Source organism: Lemur catta, chromosome 22 (assembly GCF_020740605.2).
Source record: "Lemur catta isolate mLemCat1 chromosome 22, mLemCat1.pri, whole genome shotgun sequence".
NCBI classification, from domain to species: domain Eukaryota; kingdom Metazoa; phylum Chordata; class Mammalia; order Primates; family Lemuridae; genus Lemur; species Lemur catta.
The window spans coordinates 26,042,269-26,061,004 of record NC_059149.1 but is presented as its reverse complement, the minus strand read 5'-3'; the positions used below and the strand labels follow the sequence as shown (position 1 = coordinate 26,061,004).

General features: G+C 35.1%; 1 protein-coding gene across 5 annotated transcripts in view; it reads right to left on the bottom strand.

Moving 5' to 3' along the window:
- FZD3 (frizzled class receptor 3) overlaps positions 1 to 18,736 on the bottom strand; it is a 55,279-nt gene that overhangs the window by 20,848 nt on the left and 15,695 nt on the right. For 4 of the 5 annotated variants that reach the window (XM_045535566.1, XM_045535565.1, XM_045535568.1 and 1 more), the window contains 2 exons: positions 11,429 to 11,625; positions 6,281 to 7,298 (listed from right to left, as the gene is read on the bottom strand). In XM_045535566.1, coding sequence (XP_045391522.1) covers positions 6,281 to 7,298; positions 11,429 to 11,625 — 1,215 coding nt within the window. Of the gene's footprint in view, positions 1 to 6,280; positions 7,299 to 11,428; positions 11,626 to 18,736 lie in introns of those variants that run through there. The other variant, XM_045535569.1, reaches the window with a different exon arrangement.

The following is an 18,736-nucleotide window of genomic DNA, read 5'->3' as shown; positions in this document are numbered from 1 at the left end:
AGAATTATTGTCTCTAATGTTGGAAGCATAAAACATACCCATTTCCCTCACGGTCCTTTCATAAACAATGCTGATTCCTTTTGGAACTTCCTGGTAAAGGGAAACACTCTTATCAGAAAATGAAGCTAAAATCATAACAAATTAGCTTTAATGTTATTCTGCCATTTTTGCATTTTTCTGAATCAAGACTAGATAAACAACAGATGGATTGCCTTGTGTGGCTGGAAGAATTCATATAATATTTTTTGTTTTCCATAAAAATAATTTTTTAGAATTCTACAACTGGCTCTAATGTGAATTTGATAGTCTTAGCTAAGCTGCTTGTACTATGGGAACACATTTCTATTGTTAAAATAAAAGTTTTAGTGTCAAAATTCCTTGGGATATATAGCACTGGATTAGATGGATGAAAGGGTTGAAAAAAATAAAGGAGCACTTTAGGAAAGGAAACTCTGCTTTTCAAAATCAGTGTTTAAAAGAAAAAATGATTCCAGTACAGAATACAGGGATAATCCTTTTTCAAACTTAAGTTATGTGCTTGTAATAACAGAAGTTAATACTGAAATTTTACTTTGTGCAAAGCACTCTGGTAAGAAGTTTAAATGTATCTTATTTAACCTTTGTAGCCAACCGTGAGACAAACATTACTATATCTAACACATTATTTCCTGCACTTTACATGACGAAATGGTAGAATCAGGACATAAACCAGCCTGTCTGACTTTAAGCCCATATTTTAACCAATACATTATACTATATTCAAATGCTTTTCTAGAAATATCAACAATCTTTGAGAATTGTAACTCTTCCATAAAATGCTTTGAGTCTCTTAGGAGGCACTAAATAAACAGAGGGAATTATTATTAGAGAAAAAACCTCAGGTATCTGAAAAATTACTAATGTTATTTAAAAATACATATGATGAAAAAACATTCTAGAAATAAACTTCACTGTACACTGTGAAATAAACATCACTCTGACAACTCAGGCTATATTTCATAATTAATTCTGAATTCAGCCACTAAATATTACTTTTTCAAGTATTATTTAACATATATCAAAAATGAATGTTCTTGCTAAAATAGTCTATTTTAAAATCTAGGCAGTGACATTAAAAACAAGGTAAGTCTGAGAGACTGTCACAGCAGGCTAAGGAGATACGACTACTAATGTAATGTATCTTGGGTGGAATCTTGGAACAGAAAAAGGACATTAGATAAAAACTAAAGAAATCTGAATAAAGTATGAACTTCAGTTAATAATAATATATCAATACTGGTTAACTAATTATAACAAATGTACCATACTAATATGTTAATAATAGGGAAACCTGGGTGCAAAGTATGCAGGAACTCCCTGTACTATCTTTACAATTTTTCTGTAAGTCTAAAGCTGTTCTAAAATTTTAAATTTTAAAAATAGAAAGAAAATCTAGGCAATGAAACAGTTATCAGCAAGAAATTCATTTTAAAGATTTTAAAATATGTTACAACTAGCCCATTTTCTTCAAATTATGAATTTATATTCATACGATTTGCACTAAACCCAACTGATATTTTGAAACAATATGATAAACTACTTTTTCAAATATTTGACAACTTCCCTAGTATGAGAGATGACTATAAGGCAACCTTACTATTTTTAAGCAGATATATTCAAATATTATTTTCTCTTTTTAAGTCACCTGAGGCTACTCCATTATTGCTTAATACATTTTAAGGACTACTCATTAGGAATTATCAGATCCTACTATAGGCATGCTCAATGATAAGCAAATCTTATTCAATTATGTGTGGATCTGGCTTCAAAATGAAAATTTTGGCTGAGCGAGGTGGCTCATGCTTGTAATCCCAACACTTTGGTAGGCCGAGGTGGGAGGGTTGCTTGAGGCCAAGAGTTCGAGACCATCCTGGCAAACAAGGCAAGACCCTATTTCCTAAAGAAAATTAGCTTGGAGTGGTGACATGCACCTGCAGTCCCAGCTACTTGGGAGGAGACTGAGGCAGGAGAATTGCTTGAGCCCAGGAGTTGGAGGCTGCAGTGAGCTATGATCATGCCAATGTATTCTAGCCTGGGCAACAGAGTAAGATCTTGTCTTTAAAAAAAAAAAAAAAAGATTAAAATGGTAGCCACATTACTTCTTTCTGCTTTAAAGGCTTTAGAATGATAAGAATGGGTCATACTATTTATTTCATCAGGTTAAGGCTATCAAATAAAAGCACAGATTTTACCCACAACAAAATCTGTATAAATAAGAGCTCTTTTTTCTTTTCTTTTCTTTTTTTTAAGAGACAGGGTCTTGCTCTGTTGCCCAGGCTAGAGTACAGTGGTGTGATCACAGCTCACTGTAGCCTCGAATTCCTGGGCTCAAGACAGCCTCCCGCCTCAGCCTCCCAAAATGCTGGAATTACAGGTATGAACCACCACGCCCAGTCAAGAGCTCACATTAATAGCACTTCATCTTTTTTGAACAAGCCAGGTTTAACCCAACATCTATTTACTCAAACAAGATTGGAAAGCAGAAGAGTCACAAAAGAATTTATAGAACTCACATACAGAATAAAACTATCTTCCAGAACAGCCTCTAAACTATTATGCTGAAGAGAATATTACTAATTCTAGAAAAAAAAAATACACACTAGAGGAAATTTTGAAAATGCATATGTCTGAGTGTTATTAACCCATGAAGTGTTAGAGTAAAAAACATCTTCTTCCATCAACTTTGGGAAAACTTCTGTGGAAGAAAAAGGCCAGAGATTCTCCGACTTAAATTAATAAAAAGTTCTCAAAAAAAAAATAATCATGAAGTTGCTTGCAGCTAAGTCTGTGAGACAGTGTGCATGACCAAATTGATTAGTAACGGTCTTTTGGTTAAATTTAAAGTAACTATTAAAAAATGCATTTTAAAAATTAGGAAGTATTGACAAAACACAAGTTAAGCTTTCAATTCAAGAATTTAAGGCTGGGCACAGTGGTTCGCACCTGTAATCCCAGCACTCTGGGACGCAGAGGCAGGAGGATTGCTTGAGCTCAGTAGTCCAAGACCAGCCTGAGCAAGAGTGAGACCCATCTGTACTAGAAATAGAAAGAAATTAGCCAGGCAACTAAAATAGGAAAAGAAACAAAAATTAGCCAGGCATGGTGGCACATGCCTGTAGTCCCAGCTACTTGGGAGGCTAAGACAGGAGGATCATTTGAGCCCAGGAGTTTGAGGTTGCTGTGAGCTAGGCTGATGCCACGGCACTCTAGCCCGGGAAACAGAGTAAGACTCTGTCTCAAAAAAAAAAAAAAAGGTTTTAGTGTTTTCTTCTTTGCTTCTAATGTATATCTTTCTTCCCCTTGATCAATCTTGCTAAAGGATTATCTTTTTAATCAATTATTTCTGGTCTTATTTCATGCCCATTGCTTTCTTTAGAATTACTTTGCTTTACTAGATTTTTTTTTTGAAACAGTCTTGCTCTGTTCCCAGGCCAGAGTGCAATGGCATCAGCCTAGCTCACAGCCTAGCCATCATGCCCAGCCTAAGAACTTTTAAAAAATGAACTTATGCCAATGTATTCGAAAAGTTAGATGAAATAATTTTCCACAAAAATATAAATTACCAAAAATGCCTCAAGAATAAAGCCATTACTATTAAAGATATTCAAATAATAATTTTTAAAAACATAGTGTCTTTCACAACTTCTCTCCTCTTACTTCAAAGATATGAAGACAGGGTTTTACAGGAAAATGTGCAAATCCTTTCAAAGAACAGACAGCTCTCATATGAAATGTAAGAAATGGAAAGTGAGCAAGAAACAAATCTGTCCTTATTTGCAGACAATGGAATTTCTACAAAGATTATCTAAGAGAATCTATACACAGAGCTAATAAAAAAGTTCAGCAGGGATGTTTGATATAAGATCAATATATAAAATCAATCAATGGCATTTTTTTGTACACCAGCCATAACAAATTAAAAAAGTGTAATGGAGAAAAGATCCCATTCACAACTGTAACAAAAACTAAGGTATCTAGGAACAAATGAATAAAAGTATAAACAAGAAAATATTAAAATTAGTTTTGCAAAAATAACAATTTTCCTCAGATTCATTTATAAATTGAAAAAAAATTCAATCGAAATCCTGACAGTGTTTTTCATGAAAAATTGACTCTAAAATTCACATGGAAGAGCAAAGTACCAAGAATAGCTAAACTAATTTTGAAGAACAAGGTAGATGAAATGTGGAATTGACACGTGGTTACATGAATGAGAGGGCCTAAGAATAAAACTTGACAGAGGCTACATTAAAATTTGGATGGACTATTTGATAAATGATGCAGAAAGCACACTGCTTATCCATACGGAAAAATAAAATTGTTCCATACAATATTGACAAAAATAAATTTCAAGGGATTAGTGATATGAATCAAAAAAGTGAACTGTAGAAACTGCTAGAAAAAAATATGGCAGACCACTTTTTATGACTTCAGAGGCAAGGAAGAATATCTTAAAACACGGAAGAAAGCACTAATAAAGTAAAAAGACAAGCTATGCTCTGTTATTCAAATAACTGACAAAGAATTAATACTAATAATATTTAGACAACAAAAAGCAAATAACCTAACAGAGTAATGGACAAAGGTAACAGGTGAATTACAGAAGAGAAACCCCAATAAACATAATAAGAAAACACACTCAACCTTTCTAGTAATAAGAGAATTGTAAACCACTACAGAATTGAGATAACTATTTCAAAGGCTGGCAAAAACTTAAAAGCACCAAAATGAGGAGAAATGGGAAACTTATACTCTGGCATGAGTATAAATTAAAATAATCACTTGAGTTGAAGATGCTTATATCCTACAATGCCAAAATTCCACTTTTTGGTATACAATCCATGGAAACTCTTGTTCATATGCAAGGAATGAGGTATTACAAGAATCTTCACTGCAGAATGGTTTACAGTAACAATACAACGGGGAACTATATGTCCATCAACAGAAGAATGAGTGAATAAACTGCAGTATATTTATATAATAGCATACTCTACTGCAGTTAAAATGAACTTACACCACAAAGTAAAAGAGAAATTGGCATTCTCAGTGTTCTATATGAGCATTTCCTACCTGCCAACCCCATACTCCTTGTTCCCAGTAACACTGTTACCATTTCTTAAAAATATTGCTTCTTCTCAATCTATATACCTACATTCTCATTGCTATCATCTACTGACCTACAGAATATGTATTCAAAAAATAAAAAAGTTCTTGCTTTCAAAGAGTTCACTGTCTAGCGGAAAGTGACTAGCAAACAGAAGTAATCTATAATACATAAGTACTTTACCAAAGGTACTTAAAAGGTGTTAAAGTAACACATGGGTTGGGGGAAATGGAAAGGTGGCTGGTACACTCAGAATAGGAAACCTAGGACATGATGACTAGGAGGCACCAAGTCAGGCTCTTACAAGAAAACTTGTTTTAAAAGGATGAAAGGAGGGTAACTGCTAAGGGCACAGGAGGATGGGAGATCCTCCTATGGGAGATGGGAGAGAGAAATACTTTGCATTAACTCCTCTGAACTATTTTCCTAGACTATATTCCTCATCTAAGACTCAGTCCCAGCTGGTCATTTATTAAGCATGAGCAAGTGACTTGACATTTCAAAGCTTCCAATGAGGTGCTAGATGTTTAAGAACTCGAAATTATAGAGGGAACCTGAGTGAATGATCTCTAAAGTTCTTTCTAGATCTAAAATCCTATGATTCTAGGACAATCAGAGGCTCTGAACTCTTTAAACTCAAAGATGAATCCCAAAATATCCAGTATGCAAAGAAGAAAAACCAAGACCATTAAGAGTTTGTATATTTGTGTAACTGCATTCTATCAGTTTTGCAAAACTGTTAAAACAATTAATTCCTAATATGAACATCAGTAAAATTCCCATAGAAAGATAGCACCTTTTTATTAGAGTTGGTAAAGTGCTTCTCCCGCACAAACCTGCAGACTTCTTAAAAAAAAAAAAATCAACATGCAAAAAATGCTTTTGTGTAACAGAAGTAAACTGCTTAAAAGCCCATAGCTTAGACTTACAAGTCATCTTTTAAAATGAAGATGTCTATATAAATATGTGCATTACATATTTACTATAACATATTTGTTAATCATGTTCCCTTTAAATTTTTAATGTACAGGTTTCAGGTTCATGAAGTTTTCTAAAAAATAGTTAAGAATAGTTCTTTATAATATGCTTTCATTTTACTATCATACATTCTGAAATTTATAATAAGGTTTCCCTTACCTGATACGGACATGGAATGTGATATTCTCTGCAGCGTTCTTGTATCCATGTTGTTTCCCAGATGCCACGGTAAGCTTGCTCATAAAAGTAGCATCCAATTACAACCAAGAGTGGTACGAGATAAAGAATACTGAAAACACCAATCCGGATCATGAACTTCACTAATTTATCTTGATTTTCCTTTTCTAACGGAATCTCAATTCGAACTCTGTTTAGGGATATAATGCCAGCTAAGAGGAGAGAAACTCCAACTACCACATATAGGCAGAGGGGAGCAAGAACAAAATATCTCAATGCATCAACGTCGTAGAGCCCAACAAAACACACGCCACTAATATTGTCACCTTCAATTTTATTCATCGCTAGAAGGATGATAGTTAGAGTTCCGGGGATGCCCCATGCACTGGCATGAAATAGCAATGCTTTCTTCTCAATAGCTTCACTACCCCACTTTGGCACAGCTGCTAAGAACCACGTGATGGTGAGAATTACCCACCATACACTGCCAGCCATAGTGAAAAAATAGAGTACCATAAAAAGCATGGTACAGGCTTTATTATGAGATCCTTGGGTCACTGTGGAAGCCTTATACTGTGCAGGGCTAGATGCATTGCAGGCTACTCGATCCTCAAGCAAAAACCCAATGAAGAAAATTAATGATACCATCATGTAGCAGACTGCATAAAATATAATAGGCCTTTCAGGATAACGGAATCTTGTGACATCAATCAAAAAAGTTAAAAAAGTAAACAACGTGGCAGAGAGGCAAATGATTGAAATCAATCCTATGAAATAGCGAGCAAATGACAGTTCTTCTCTCCTGAAGTACATATTTGGGCAAGGTGGTGAACAATCACGCACGTGCAAAAAGGAATAACCAAGATCAGGATCAATTTTCAACTCTCGGGGACACCAAAAACCATAGTCCCTCTGCACTGCCACTGGAGCTCCTTCAGTTGGATCTCCAGCTAAGTTCAGATCCACAAGTCGAGGATACGGCTCATCACAATCTGGGAACCTAAAAGAAACACATAAGATGAGAACCATTTTTACTTACGGGGAAATCTACTGACACCTAATGATTTGGATTTCCAAATTTAGCACCCATGACCTTATTTATTCCTATGTCCTTGGTGTGGGGTGGGGGTGGGGGGCAACTGCAATAAGTAGGAAAATAAATGGTGATATCTTGTTTGTGGGCCATACAACTAGATTTTCCATAGTTGTCAAAAAATGATATGGTTTGCTTTCGAAAGCAGCACTCTTAAAACAGTCAAGCATACGAGCCTGGGAGTTTGCGGCTGCAATGAGCCATGATCATGACAATGCCCTCCAGCCTGGGTGACAGAGACCCCATCTCGAACAACAACAACAAAGTCAAGCATAGCAATATATACAGAGTATTTATTTAGGACACAGCTTAGAGTAAGATTTCAAAGTATGAAAATGTATAGGCACAGCTATATAGTTCCAGGAGAATAGCTAAAAGTTACTTTTTGCTTTCCTTTAACTACCTCATAGTCCTGAATTTAGCCTAGACTCAAAATAGAACTTAATCCCCATTGTAATGGCATTAAGAGGTGAGGCCTTTTAGGAAGTGAATGGATTAATGCCCTTATAAAATAGGCTTCAAAGAGAGTTTGTCCCTCTTGCTCTCCTGCCATGTGAGGACACACTGTCCCTTACTAAAAGGACACATACCTTTAATAAAAGGATTTATTCTATAAAATTTGGATTCAGTCAGAAGGCTGCACTCAAGAATCCAGAAGGCCACATGTGGCCCCAAGGCTGCAGGTTTCCCTGGGACACAATGCTCCTCCCCTCTAGAAGATGCAGCAACAAAGTGCCATCTTGGAAGCAGAGGACAGCCCTCACCAGACATGCAACCTGCCAGCACCTTGACTCCCTAGCCTCCCGAACTGTGAGATATAAACTTTTATTGTTTATAAATTATCCAAACTGTGGTATTTGGTTACAGCAGCACAAACAGACTAAGACAGCAGGTACAGTAGGAACAAGGATATGAGAGATGTGGAAGAATGAAAGGTTGCTATGAAAGATCACTTTACCAGAATTTAAGATTTCAAAGTTAGGCAATCCTATGCTATAGTGAACACATAAAATAGGTTTAATACTACCAAAACAAAGATTTTATAAAAAGATTTTTATATTTATATGTAAGCTACTAAATTAAGAGACCTCTAAACAAAGGGAGTTAAATACAAGAAACATGAAATAAGGTTCCTGCTCAGGCAATTCACAACTGTTGTTTTATAACAATTTACAGACTTCTAAAAGAGGGCACCTCCAGGTGTTTGAAGAGAGACTAGATAAACAGATGGGGCTGGATAATAAGTCAAATAGGTGGGAAACAGAGAAATATGAGGAAGCAAAATGTCCATGAATTGACTACAAGAAGCTAATATAATAGTCTGCATTTAATGTTGTTGATAGGTTGTTATAACCTGTGCCTTTAAGCAAAACAACATATAGCAGGTCCTCGAATAACACCATTTTGTTCAATGTCATTTTGTTACATGTTGATGAGAAAAATTGGGTTTCATTATATGTCATTTTGCTTAAAATCATGGTTTTCAAGAACCTATCAACAATATTAAGTGAAGATTTACTGTACATGCTTTATTTCTTAAGTTGTTCTATCTGTCAAATGAGAGTAACATCACCTGCCTTCCTTACCTCCAAGGGCTACTGCCAAATAGCAAACAAAATTACTTTTAAACGTAAATGAGAAAACAATGTTGCTTATGATGCTGGTGCAGATGCAGTGAAAAGGGAACATATATACTGTTGGTGGGAACGTAAATTAGTACAACCTCTATGGAGGTCAGTATGGAGATTTCTCAAAGAACTTAAAGTAAATCTACCATTCAGTCTTGCGATCTCACTACTAGTTATCAACCCAGAGGAAAAGAAATCATTCTATCAAAAAGATACCTGCACTTGTATGTTTATCTCAGCACAATTCACAATCACAAAGATTTGGAATCAACCTAAGTGCCCATCAGTGGATGAGTGGATAATAAAGATGCAGTATATTTATACCATGGAGTACTACTCAGCAGTAAGAATGAAATAATGTCTTCAGCAGCAGCTTGGATGGAACTGGAGGCCATTATCCTAAGTGAAGTAACTCAGGAACAGGGAAAAAAAAAATGCCACGCATACTCATTTACAAGTGGGAGCTAAACTATTGCTACAAAGGGCACATAGAGTAGTACAAAGGTCACTGGAGACTCCAAGGGGGAAAGGTGGGAAGAAGTGAGGGATGAAAAATGACCTTTGAGGTACAATGTATACTACTCAGGTGACAGGTATACCAACAGACCCCACCAGTATTACAATGTATACATGTAATGGAAATCAACTTGTACCCCCTAAATCTATTAAAATTTTAAAAATAAATAAATTTTAAAAAAAGAATGTTGCTTATATGAATAATAAAAAAACCCCCTTATATGAATAATACCTAAATGACCATCAGTAGAAGATGGCTAAATAACTATAGGATACTAATACAATTGGCTATTACATAGCAATTAAAAGGAATGAACCAGACCTACAGATATAAACATAGATACATGCAAAAAAAATTATGTTTTTATGGATATGTATATATGTAGTAAAAGTATAAAAACAAACATGAGAACGATTAACAACAAATTCAACATAATAATTACCTTACTCTTGGAGAAAAAAGAAGGGAATCAGATCAAGATGGGTAACAAGGAAGAACCTTCAACTCTATATTGTTTTATTTCTTAAAACAAAACCTGAAGCCAATATTACAAAACGTTAAGATTGGACAAAGCTAGATAATAAAAGGTATATAAGTGTTCACCTTATTATTCTTTACCCTTGAAATATTTGAGAATACAATAGAGTAATTATATAAAATAGCATATTAACTACTAATAATGTTCACACATATAAAACTATAAGAATGTCTAACAAACAAATCCTTATTTTTTTTTTTTTTTGAGACAGAGTCTCACTTTGTTGCCCAGGCTACAGTGAGTGTTGTGGCGTCAGCCTAGCTCATGGCAACCTCAAATTCCTGGGCTCAAGTGATCCTCCTGCCTCAGCCTCCCAAGTAGCTGGAACTACAGGTGCTCACCACCACGTCCAGCTAATTTTTTGTTTCTATTTTTTTTTTCTATTTTAGTAGAGATGGGGTCTCACTCTTGGCCAGGCTGGTCTCGAACTCCTGCCCTCAAGAGATCCTCCCTCCCTGAGTGCTAGGATTACAGGCATGAGCCACCAAGCCCGGCCTCAAATCCTCAAATCTTTAAGAAATACTCACAGTCCATATATTGGATATAATTTCAAAAGCATCTGACGCACAAAAAAAGGACTGACGGAACTACCCTAGGCATTACCACATCTAAATCATAGAGGTATTTTGAAAATAAAGCCCCCACAGTGAGGTAATAAATGATTATTTTCTTCTCTGTATTTTATAGTGTCTCATAAATGACACTACTTTTATAATCCGGAAAAAAATGTTTTAAAGAGGAAAAATCAACTAAATGACTTAAGTATTTCTTAATTTCTTTTAAAAATTTCTTCACAAAAATGTTTTCTTGGCTGGGCGCAGTGGCTCACGCCTGTAATCCTAGCACTCTGGGAGGCAGAGGCGGGCGGATTGCTCGAGGTCAGGAGTTTGAGACCAGCCTGAGCAAGAGCGAGACCCCGTCTCTACTAAAAATAGAAAGAAATTATATGGACAGCTAAAAATATATATAGAAAAAATTAGCCGGGCATGGTGCGGGCATGGTGGCACATGCCTGTAGTCCTAGCTACTCGGGAGGCTGAGGCAGAAGGATCGCTTGAGCCCAGGAGTTTGAGGTTGCTGTGAGCTAGGCTGACTCTACGGCACTCACTCTAGCCTGGGCAATAGAGTGAGACTCTGTCTCAAAAAAAAAAAAAAAAAAAAATGTTTCTTCTTCGTTTAGTGCTTCCAAATTCCTAAGGAAATAAACAATTCTGAGACCATGAAACTACTGTTCAAATTTCATGGCTAATACATATACTTCAAAAAAGTTCCTAAAACAGATGAAATAGAAGGGAAGTAATTTAAAACATACTGCAACATAAGAAATTATCCATGAAAATCTATAATTTTCGCACCTACTGCATTCCATGTCTTCAGGCCAAGGAACACCAAACATCTCCATGAGCTTTGAACACTCGCTGTAAGCCCGCTGACACAGCCTACGACAGGGAAGTGTGACACGTCCATATTCCATACAAATAGGAGCATAGAGTGCACAAAGAAATGGCCGGAAATCCCGAGAACAATCCAGATTCACCATAGGGTGGAATGGCTAGGAAAAAGTTAAAAGTGAATAATTAGATAAAACATTGTAAACAAGTTAAAGTGTCCTGTAAAATTGCAACATTCATTTTTTTCATTTAAAATAATTTCTGAGGGCTACTAAACATTTCTGGAGGTTTTTATTTATTTATTTTTTTTAAATAAACTCCTCTTAGCCCTATGCCTAAAGATTCTGATTTAGTTAAACGTGAGGTGTATCCCAGAATCTATGTGTATATTTTAGGTGTTACAGATGATATTACTGAAGAGTCAGGTCTGAGAAGCACTAACAATATGACCCATTTTTACACAAAAAAATCCTCAAAAGATATGTACCAAATGCTCAAAAGCATGATTAGGGATTGGTGGTAGGATTACAAGAGATTTTAGTTTTCTTCCTTTTATGTATTTCAATATCTACATTTTCTTCCGTTAACAAATATCAACAGGAAAAGAGATGACAAGAAGTAAAAGGTAGAAAGGAGAGAGGAGAAGATGAGTAGTATTGCATAGCAATACACACTAAGACAGTGGTACACAGCAGTAATAACACAGCAGTTATTTGAGAAGTTGGAAGTAGAGAAGGGTCTCTCACCTTTCGCTCAAATCTTCTTGTTCTTTTTACATATTAAAAAACTTTCTAAACAGAGTTTTTTAAACTCTGAAATCACACGAAGTAAACAGAGCTAACACTGTAAGCTATTAATAATATTAAGGAAACAAAAATAGTGGCCCCAAACATAAAACCATACTAAAATAATCATAACGACAGGAATAGATAAAATATCCCAAGAAATGTGCACCTGGGCTTTTGATTACCGAATATTTTTTCTACTTGTTTATACGATAGTTTAAGTCACTGCTGATTTTGAACTGGTTATAGAAATTTTCACCAGGCCTTTCTAATCAATTTATTTCTACACTGATGTGTAATATTTTCCAGAGGTCTCCTATACATAATGCAATAAAAAAAATCAAGAGTAAAAGAAACTGATGTCAAAGAAGTTAACTATAAAGATGTAATAACTGATATATAACAAACTATACATGACTATCACTTCCAAGTATGATGGAGAACTTTGTGGTAAACCAATGTTTCCATCAAGAACTTAAAAAGAGAGACAGAAAGTTTTAAGTTATCTATTTAAAGCTATTAGAGAATTGTTAAAGCAAAAGAATGAGAGGGACCAAGAATCCAAATAGCAGGGAAGAAAAGACAAGAGGCCTGGTAAACGCAGCCACTTCTCCAAGGAAGCATTGGTTGATCAGGGAATACAGGAAGAGGCTGAGAATCAAGCTTTGCCTAGGCCGGTGCTAGAGAACTGAGAAACCAGCAGAGCTTTAGGTGGTCTTGAGAGGCTACAGAAACAAAATTGGAAATGAAAGGAACAAGATCTAAGTGAGAAGGGGAAGTGTGAAGGATGTAAGCCTGACACAGAGTCAGTTTTCCCTTCAGGATATTTTAAAATTCTGAAGCTGCACAGGGAAGGAGGCTAAGAAGCTAAGCAGAAAGTCTCTGAAAAGTAGAGTGGAGATTTTGGCAGTCTTATCAGGCTGAGGAGACGAGAATTACAGTTCAAGCCCTGCAGAGGAACTGAACATATAAGACTTTCAGGAGTCATTCAGTCCTGAATGACTATACCCTAGTAGCAGAGACTAATCAGAGGGAGAGAGACCTACCAACATTGCAACCCAGCCTCAACTCAGCTTAGTCCCTGACTGAATTAAAGTAATCTGCCCCCATTTATCTGCTAAGCCAAAAAAAGTATGAACCTTTTCTGCAGTCATATAACATCATCTGGAATCTCATCAATATTTTATAATGTCTAGCACTCAGTTAAAAATTACTGGGCCAAGAGACAGGGCAATTCAACTGAAAACCAAGGAAAAAAATACATTGTGGTGACCCAACTATTGGAGTTAACAGATGAGCCTGTATACAACTATGACTAGTATCTTCAAGAAAAAAAGATTCAAAAAAATTCATCAAAAAATCAGAATCTATTAGAAGAATCAAATGGAAACTCTATAATTAAAATATATAATTAATGAAATTAAGAACTCACTACATATATCAAAAGATAGGAATGGCGAAACAGAAAACAAGGCAATAGAAAATATTCGAACAGAAAGCAGCTCACAGACCAAAAAATAACAAAAAAAAATAGAAATGTGCCTACAAGGCATGTAAAAGGCCTGACATATGCAATCTCAAAAGGGGAAATGAGTGAAAATGAGGCAGAGGAAATACATAATGTAATGATGATGGCTGAGGATTTTCCAAAAGTGATTAAAGACAACCACCCACAGATCTGAGAAACTCTGCAAACCCCAAGAAGGATAAATACAAGAAAACCACACCTAAGCATATCTTGTTTAAATTGTTGAAAACTAAAGAAAAATATCTTAAAGGCAGTATAAAAAAAAGACACATTACCTTCAGGGAGGCAACAATAACACTCAGAGCTGACTTCAAAAAACCAGGTAACAATGAAATGACTAATTTTAAAAACTAAGAGAAAATAACTGCCAACCTATAATTCTCCAGCCAGTGAAAATATTCTTTACCAATGAAGGCAAAGACATTTTTAGATAGACAAAAACAAAAAAGAATTAGTCATCAGCAAACCTGAACTAAAAGGAATGCTCGAAAGTTCTTCAGACAGAAGGAAAATGATCTAAGATGAAAACTCAAAAGGAATTAAGAGCAATGAAAGGGGTGAAAATATGGGAGAGTATAAGTGAACACTCTGCCAACAAAAGTAGTATCTTTAGATACATGTAAAATTAATATGTGCAATAATAAAATGGAAAAGATAGAGTCAGAGGAGCACTAATGGAGGAGTGGCTTAAATAATTATTTCTATTGGACTGTTCTAAGTCAAAGGTACATACCATAATTTTTAGGGTAAGCAATAAAAGAATGTGCAACTAACACGATAATAGTGAAACAGAATCATACAAAGGCAGGCTAGATAAAAGAATGAAAAATGCTTTGGACAAATTAAAATCAAATAGTAAGATGGCAGATATAAACCCAAGTCGATCAGTAACTACGTTAAATCAGTAACTATAAAATCTATTAAGTAAAAGAGTAAAATTGTTGAACTAGGTAAAAAGAAAAACAGGAAAAAAACTGCTTACAGAAAACATGGTTTCAATATAAGAACACAAACAGGTTAAAAGTAAAAGGAAGGTAAATTACAAACAATGCAAAACCAACCAAAGAAAGAACAGACATTATGACAAGAAGTGTTTCTAGAGATAAAGGTCATTTCATAAAGATAAAACAAAAGAATCAATTCACCAACACTAAAAAGCAAATCTAAACATATATGCACCAATTAACATAGCTTCAAACTATTTTAATCGAAAATTGACAAAACTAGGCTGGGCACGGTGGCTCACGCCTGTAATCCTAGCACTCTGGAAGGCAAAGGCAGGAGGATTGCTTGAGGTCGGGAGTTCTAGACTAGCCTGAGCAAGAGCGAGACCCCATCTCTACTAAAAATAGAAAAAATTAGCCAGGCATGGTGTCAAAGCGCCCATAGTACCAGCTACTCGGGAAGCTGGGGCAGGAGGATTGTTTGAGCCCAGGAGTTTGAGGTTGCTATGAGCTAGGCTGACTCCACGGCACTCATTCTAGCCTGGGCAACAAAGTGAGACTGTGTCTCAAAAAAAACCAAAAAACAAAAACACAAAACAACTATAAGGGAAAATACATAAATCCACAAAGTGCTATACTTTCCTCAACAGGTGACTGAAGAGTGAGAAAAATTCTGTAAGAATATAAAAAAATCTAAACAACCCAATTACAAATCTGACCTAAATGACATATTTATAATCATGGCACCCAACAACGACTGGACCCTAGTTAACACACACTGAATCTTTTCCAAAATTGACCATATTCTGGGTTCACTGATCTGACAGGAGGCAGAGCTCAGGCGGTGATGCAAGTTATGAGGTACAGCTGTAAATACAGATGAAGTTTCACTGGCTGACCTGCCATTCACCTCCTGCTGTGAGGCCTGGTTCTTAACAGATCATGGACCATACCAGTCCGCAGCCACCAACAATGACAGAAAGCGGATCAGTGGTTGCTTGGAGCAGTGGGTAGAGAAAGAGATGGACTACAAAGGGATATAAGGAAGCTTTTGAGGTGATGGAAATGTTCTATATCTTGATTGTGCTGATGGTTTCACAGGTTGTCAAAACTCCAACTGAACACTTCAAATGGGCATAGTTTATTGTACACACATTTTATCTCAATAAAGCTGTTATATAAAAACAAATCAAAATATTAATACTTTTCAAATAAGCAAATTGCCTTGATTTTAACCTTAACAATTTTTAACCTCAGCAAAATCTAAATTAAATAAGGTAGCCTGAATACTGAAAAGTTGAGAACAAATGTATAACATAAGGAATACTATTAAAGTTGTATGAAGTAGAAAAAAGGAACTTTAGCTGATTGGATTTTAAAAGAATCTTACTGAGTAGTTCCCTAAACAGTAATACTTTTGTTCACTAAATCAAGACCATGATATAGGAAGTTTACAAACTGGAAAGTAACTTTCTAAAATTAAATTTCTGGTTTCTACAACAAAGGTGCACTACAGGGAACCTTCCATTCTTTGTTCAAATTCAAATGAACCAAGCCTTTGTGCTCCCATTCTCTTTCTTCTTTCAAATTTCCATTCCTGTTACCATAGGAACCTGCTAGCTGACAAGCCTTCAAGCATAGCAACAGCCCAAGCTTAGCAAGGGTGTGCAAAAGGGACAGAGTCAAAGGCCAAAATTTGAGTCATGAGAATCAGAATTCCAACCTTTGTCACTGTACAAAGGGTCTGGTAACCATAGAAACCATACCCTACTGGGTTTGGGAATATTATGACTAAATTCGCTAAATGTGAAACCAAATGTAGAATACTCTTGTAACTTCAAAAATGGTACTCATAGCTATTTCAGATCCAAATTAGAATTAAAAATTATTCAAAAAGAACTTTTAAAAATAACTTCAAGTGATTAAAAATAAAACCTTTTAAAAATCTTTTTGTAACAATACAATGCTTAATGAGAAAAGGTCCAAAACTTTAAGAATCATTTTATATTTAAAAACCTCTAGGTTTACAAAAACAGCTTTAATCCCATAGATTTCTTTTACAAATCTTAATTTTTAAAAACGCCCCACGATAGCATACTTTCCAATAGTCTTTCTGTGAGTTTGCAGAAATTTGCCATTACCACAGAGGCATATTTTTCTTCATAAGCAAAAGCAAAGTTCCCAGAGCAATCCATAAATCTGACTTTTCTTTTGGAAGTAAACTTTTAATATTTACAATATCATGGACAGTTCTGAATTATGGTCTGTCTCAGAAGATAAAACTTTACAAACCAAATTCTACTACATTTACTAATTTAATTTAAAACAAGTATTTTTAAGGTATTTCTTTAAAGTGATTTGTCACACAAGAAAATCAATTAAAACTACCATTTTTTTCCCTAAAGTCAGAAATGACCAAGTGCAATTCATTCTCCACTACTTGTATGTACCCTTTGCAACTTACAAGGTTCTTGCCTGGTTTCCCCCTTCACACAACAGGCTTCTCAAGCCACTTCACTAGATATTGTGTGTTTACAGAAAACTACCTTATTAATATTAATCTCAACAAAAAATAATAGGAAAGTAGATCTTCTGGATAATACATGTATTCTAAAGATTTAAAACATGAATTCTATGAATAAATATTAATATAATAAAAGAAAGTTCATTTTTTAAAAAGCCTATCCACAAACCGTTAATAGTTATTATTGCATGGGAGTACATTATACTATTCTCTTAGAACAACAAAAATCAGTCTTTCAAGGTTCATTCAAATACCACCTGCAACTTGAAGCTTTCACTGACTGCCCCCCCCATTTGTGATCCTTCTCTCTTTGAAACCTCTTACTATTTTGTCTATTTTGTGGCATTTACCAAGTTCTTCATTTGTTGTAGTCATTTAATCAAAATATGTTTAATAAATACTAAATGTTAGGCCCTACACTGGGAACTAGACAAAAAAAGAACAGTTGAGATTTTTAAAAATAAAATTGCTTTACTAATTTTGCTATTTTAAAAGCACAATGTGTTTCTTATGGAAAAATCAGAAAATACAAATAAAAATGAAGAATATAGAAAACACAAATAAACTGTGCTAATTTAGAATTCAGGAACAACCACTGTTGACGTTGGTAAAAATCCTACCAAATCGCTTACTCTTCATCAACATGCATTCTTTTCCCCCAACAAAACCAAGATGATACCATACATAATGTTTTTTTATCTATCCCCCCTCCTTTTTACTTAACAATGGATCAAGTACAACAGAGTTCTGACAAACAAAGATGGAGGGTATTTACGCAGAAGGAACATTAAAGGCTTAGAGACAGGAAAGTTGTATTGCTTTATTCCTTTGCTTAATTGTATCACTTATAAATGCAAACACATAATGTTGAAAGCTTTAAGTCACTTTGATTAAAAAAAAAAGTAAAGTAAAATACTAGTGTTCAAAGGTATGCGGTAACCTTAGTATTATAATTACCATCACCATCCCCACCAACCATACTACTATTTACAACCCCAGGAGATTCAAAGCTTAGGTACAGCACCAAAACTATGACTACTGCCACCTCTAAGAGATTTATAGTTTATAAGGTTCATGAATTCAAATATATATTTAGCAGTTAATATGTGTAAAGCACACAAAGATGAATAGGACAAGCTCTGTTTTCAAGGAGTTAAAATTCTTGTAGAAAAATAAAAATGTAAACAATTCCAACAGAATAATATAGACACTAAAATAGAGGTACATATAGAACATACTGATAAGTATGAGTAAGACAGTCACTAACTTCTGGGCATCCCAGGTTTCACAAGAAAATAGCATCTAAACTAGGCCTTAAAAATTAAATAAGGTATCACCAAAGAGGATATTGGAAGAGCCTTCCAGGCAGAGACAGCGTTTGCAAAGACTTGGCAGATTTAAGGAGTGCTAAGAAGTTCTGTGCAACTGTGATGAACAGAGATTCTGAAGAGTAATGAAGCTAGGAGAAAAAGTTGGAGCCAATTTGTGAAT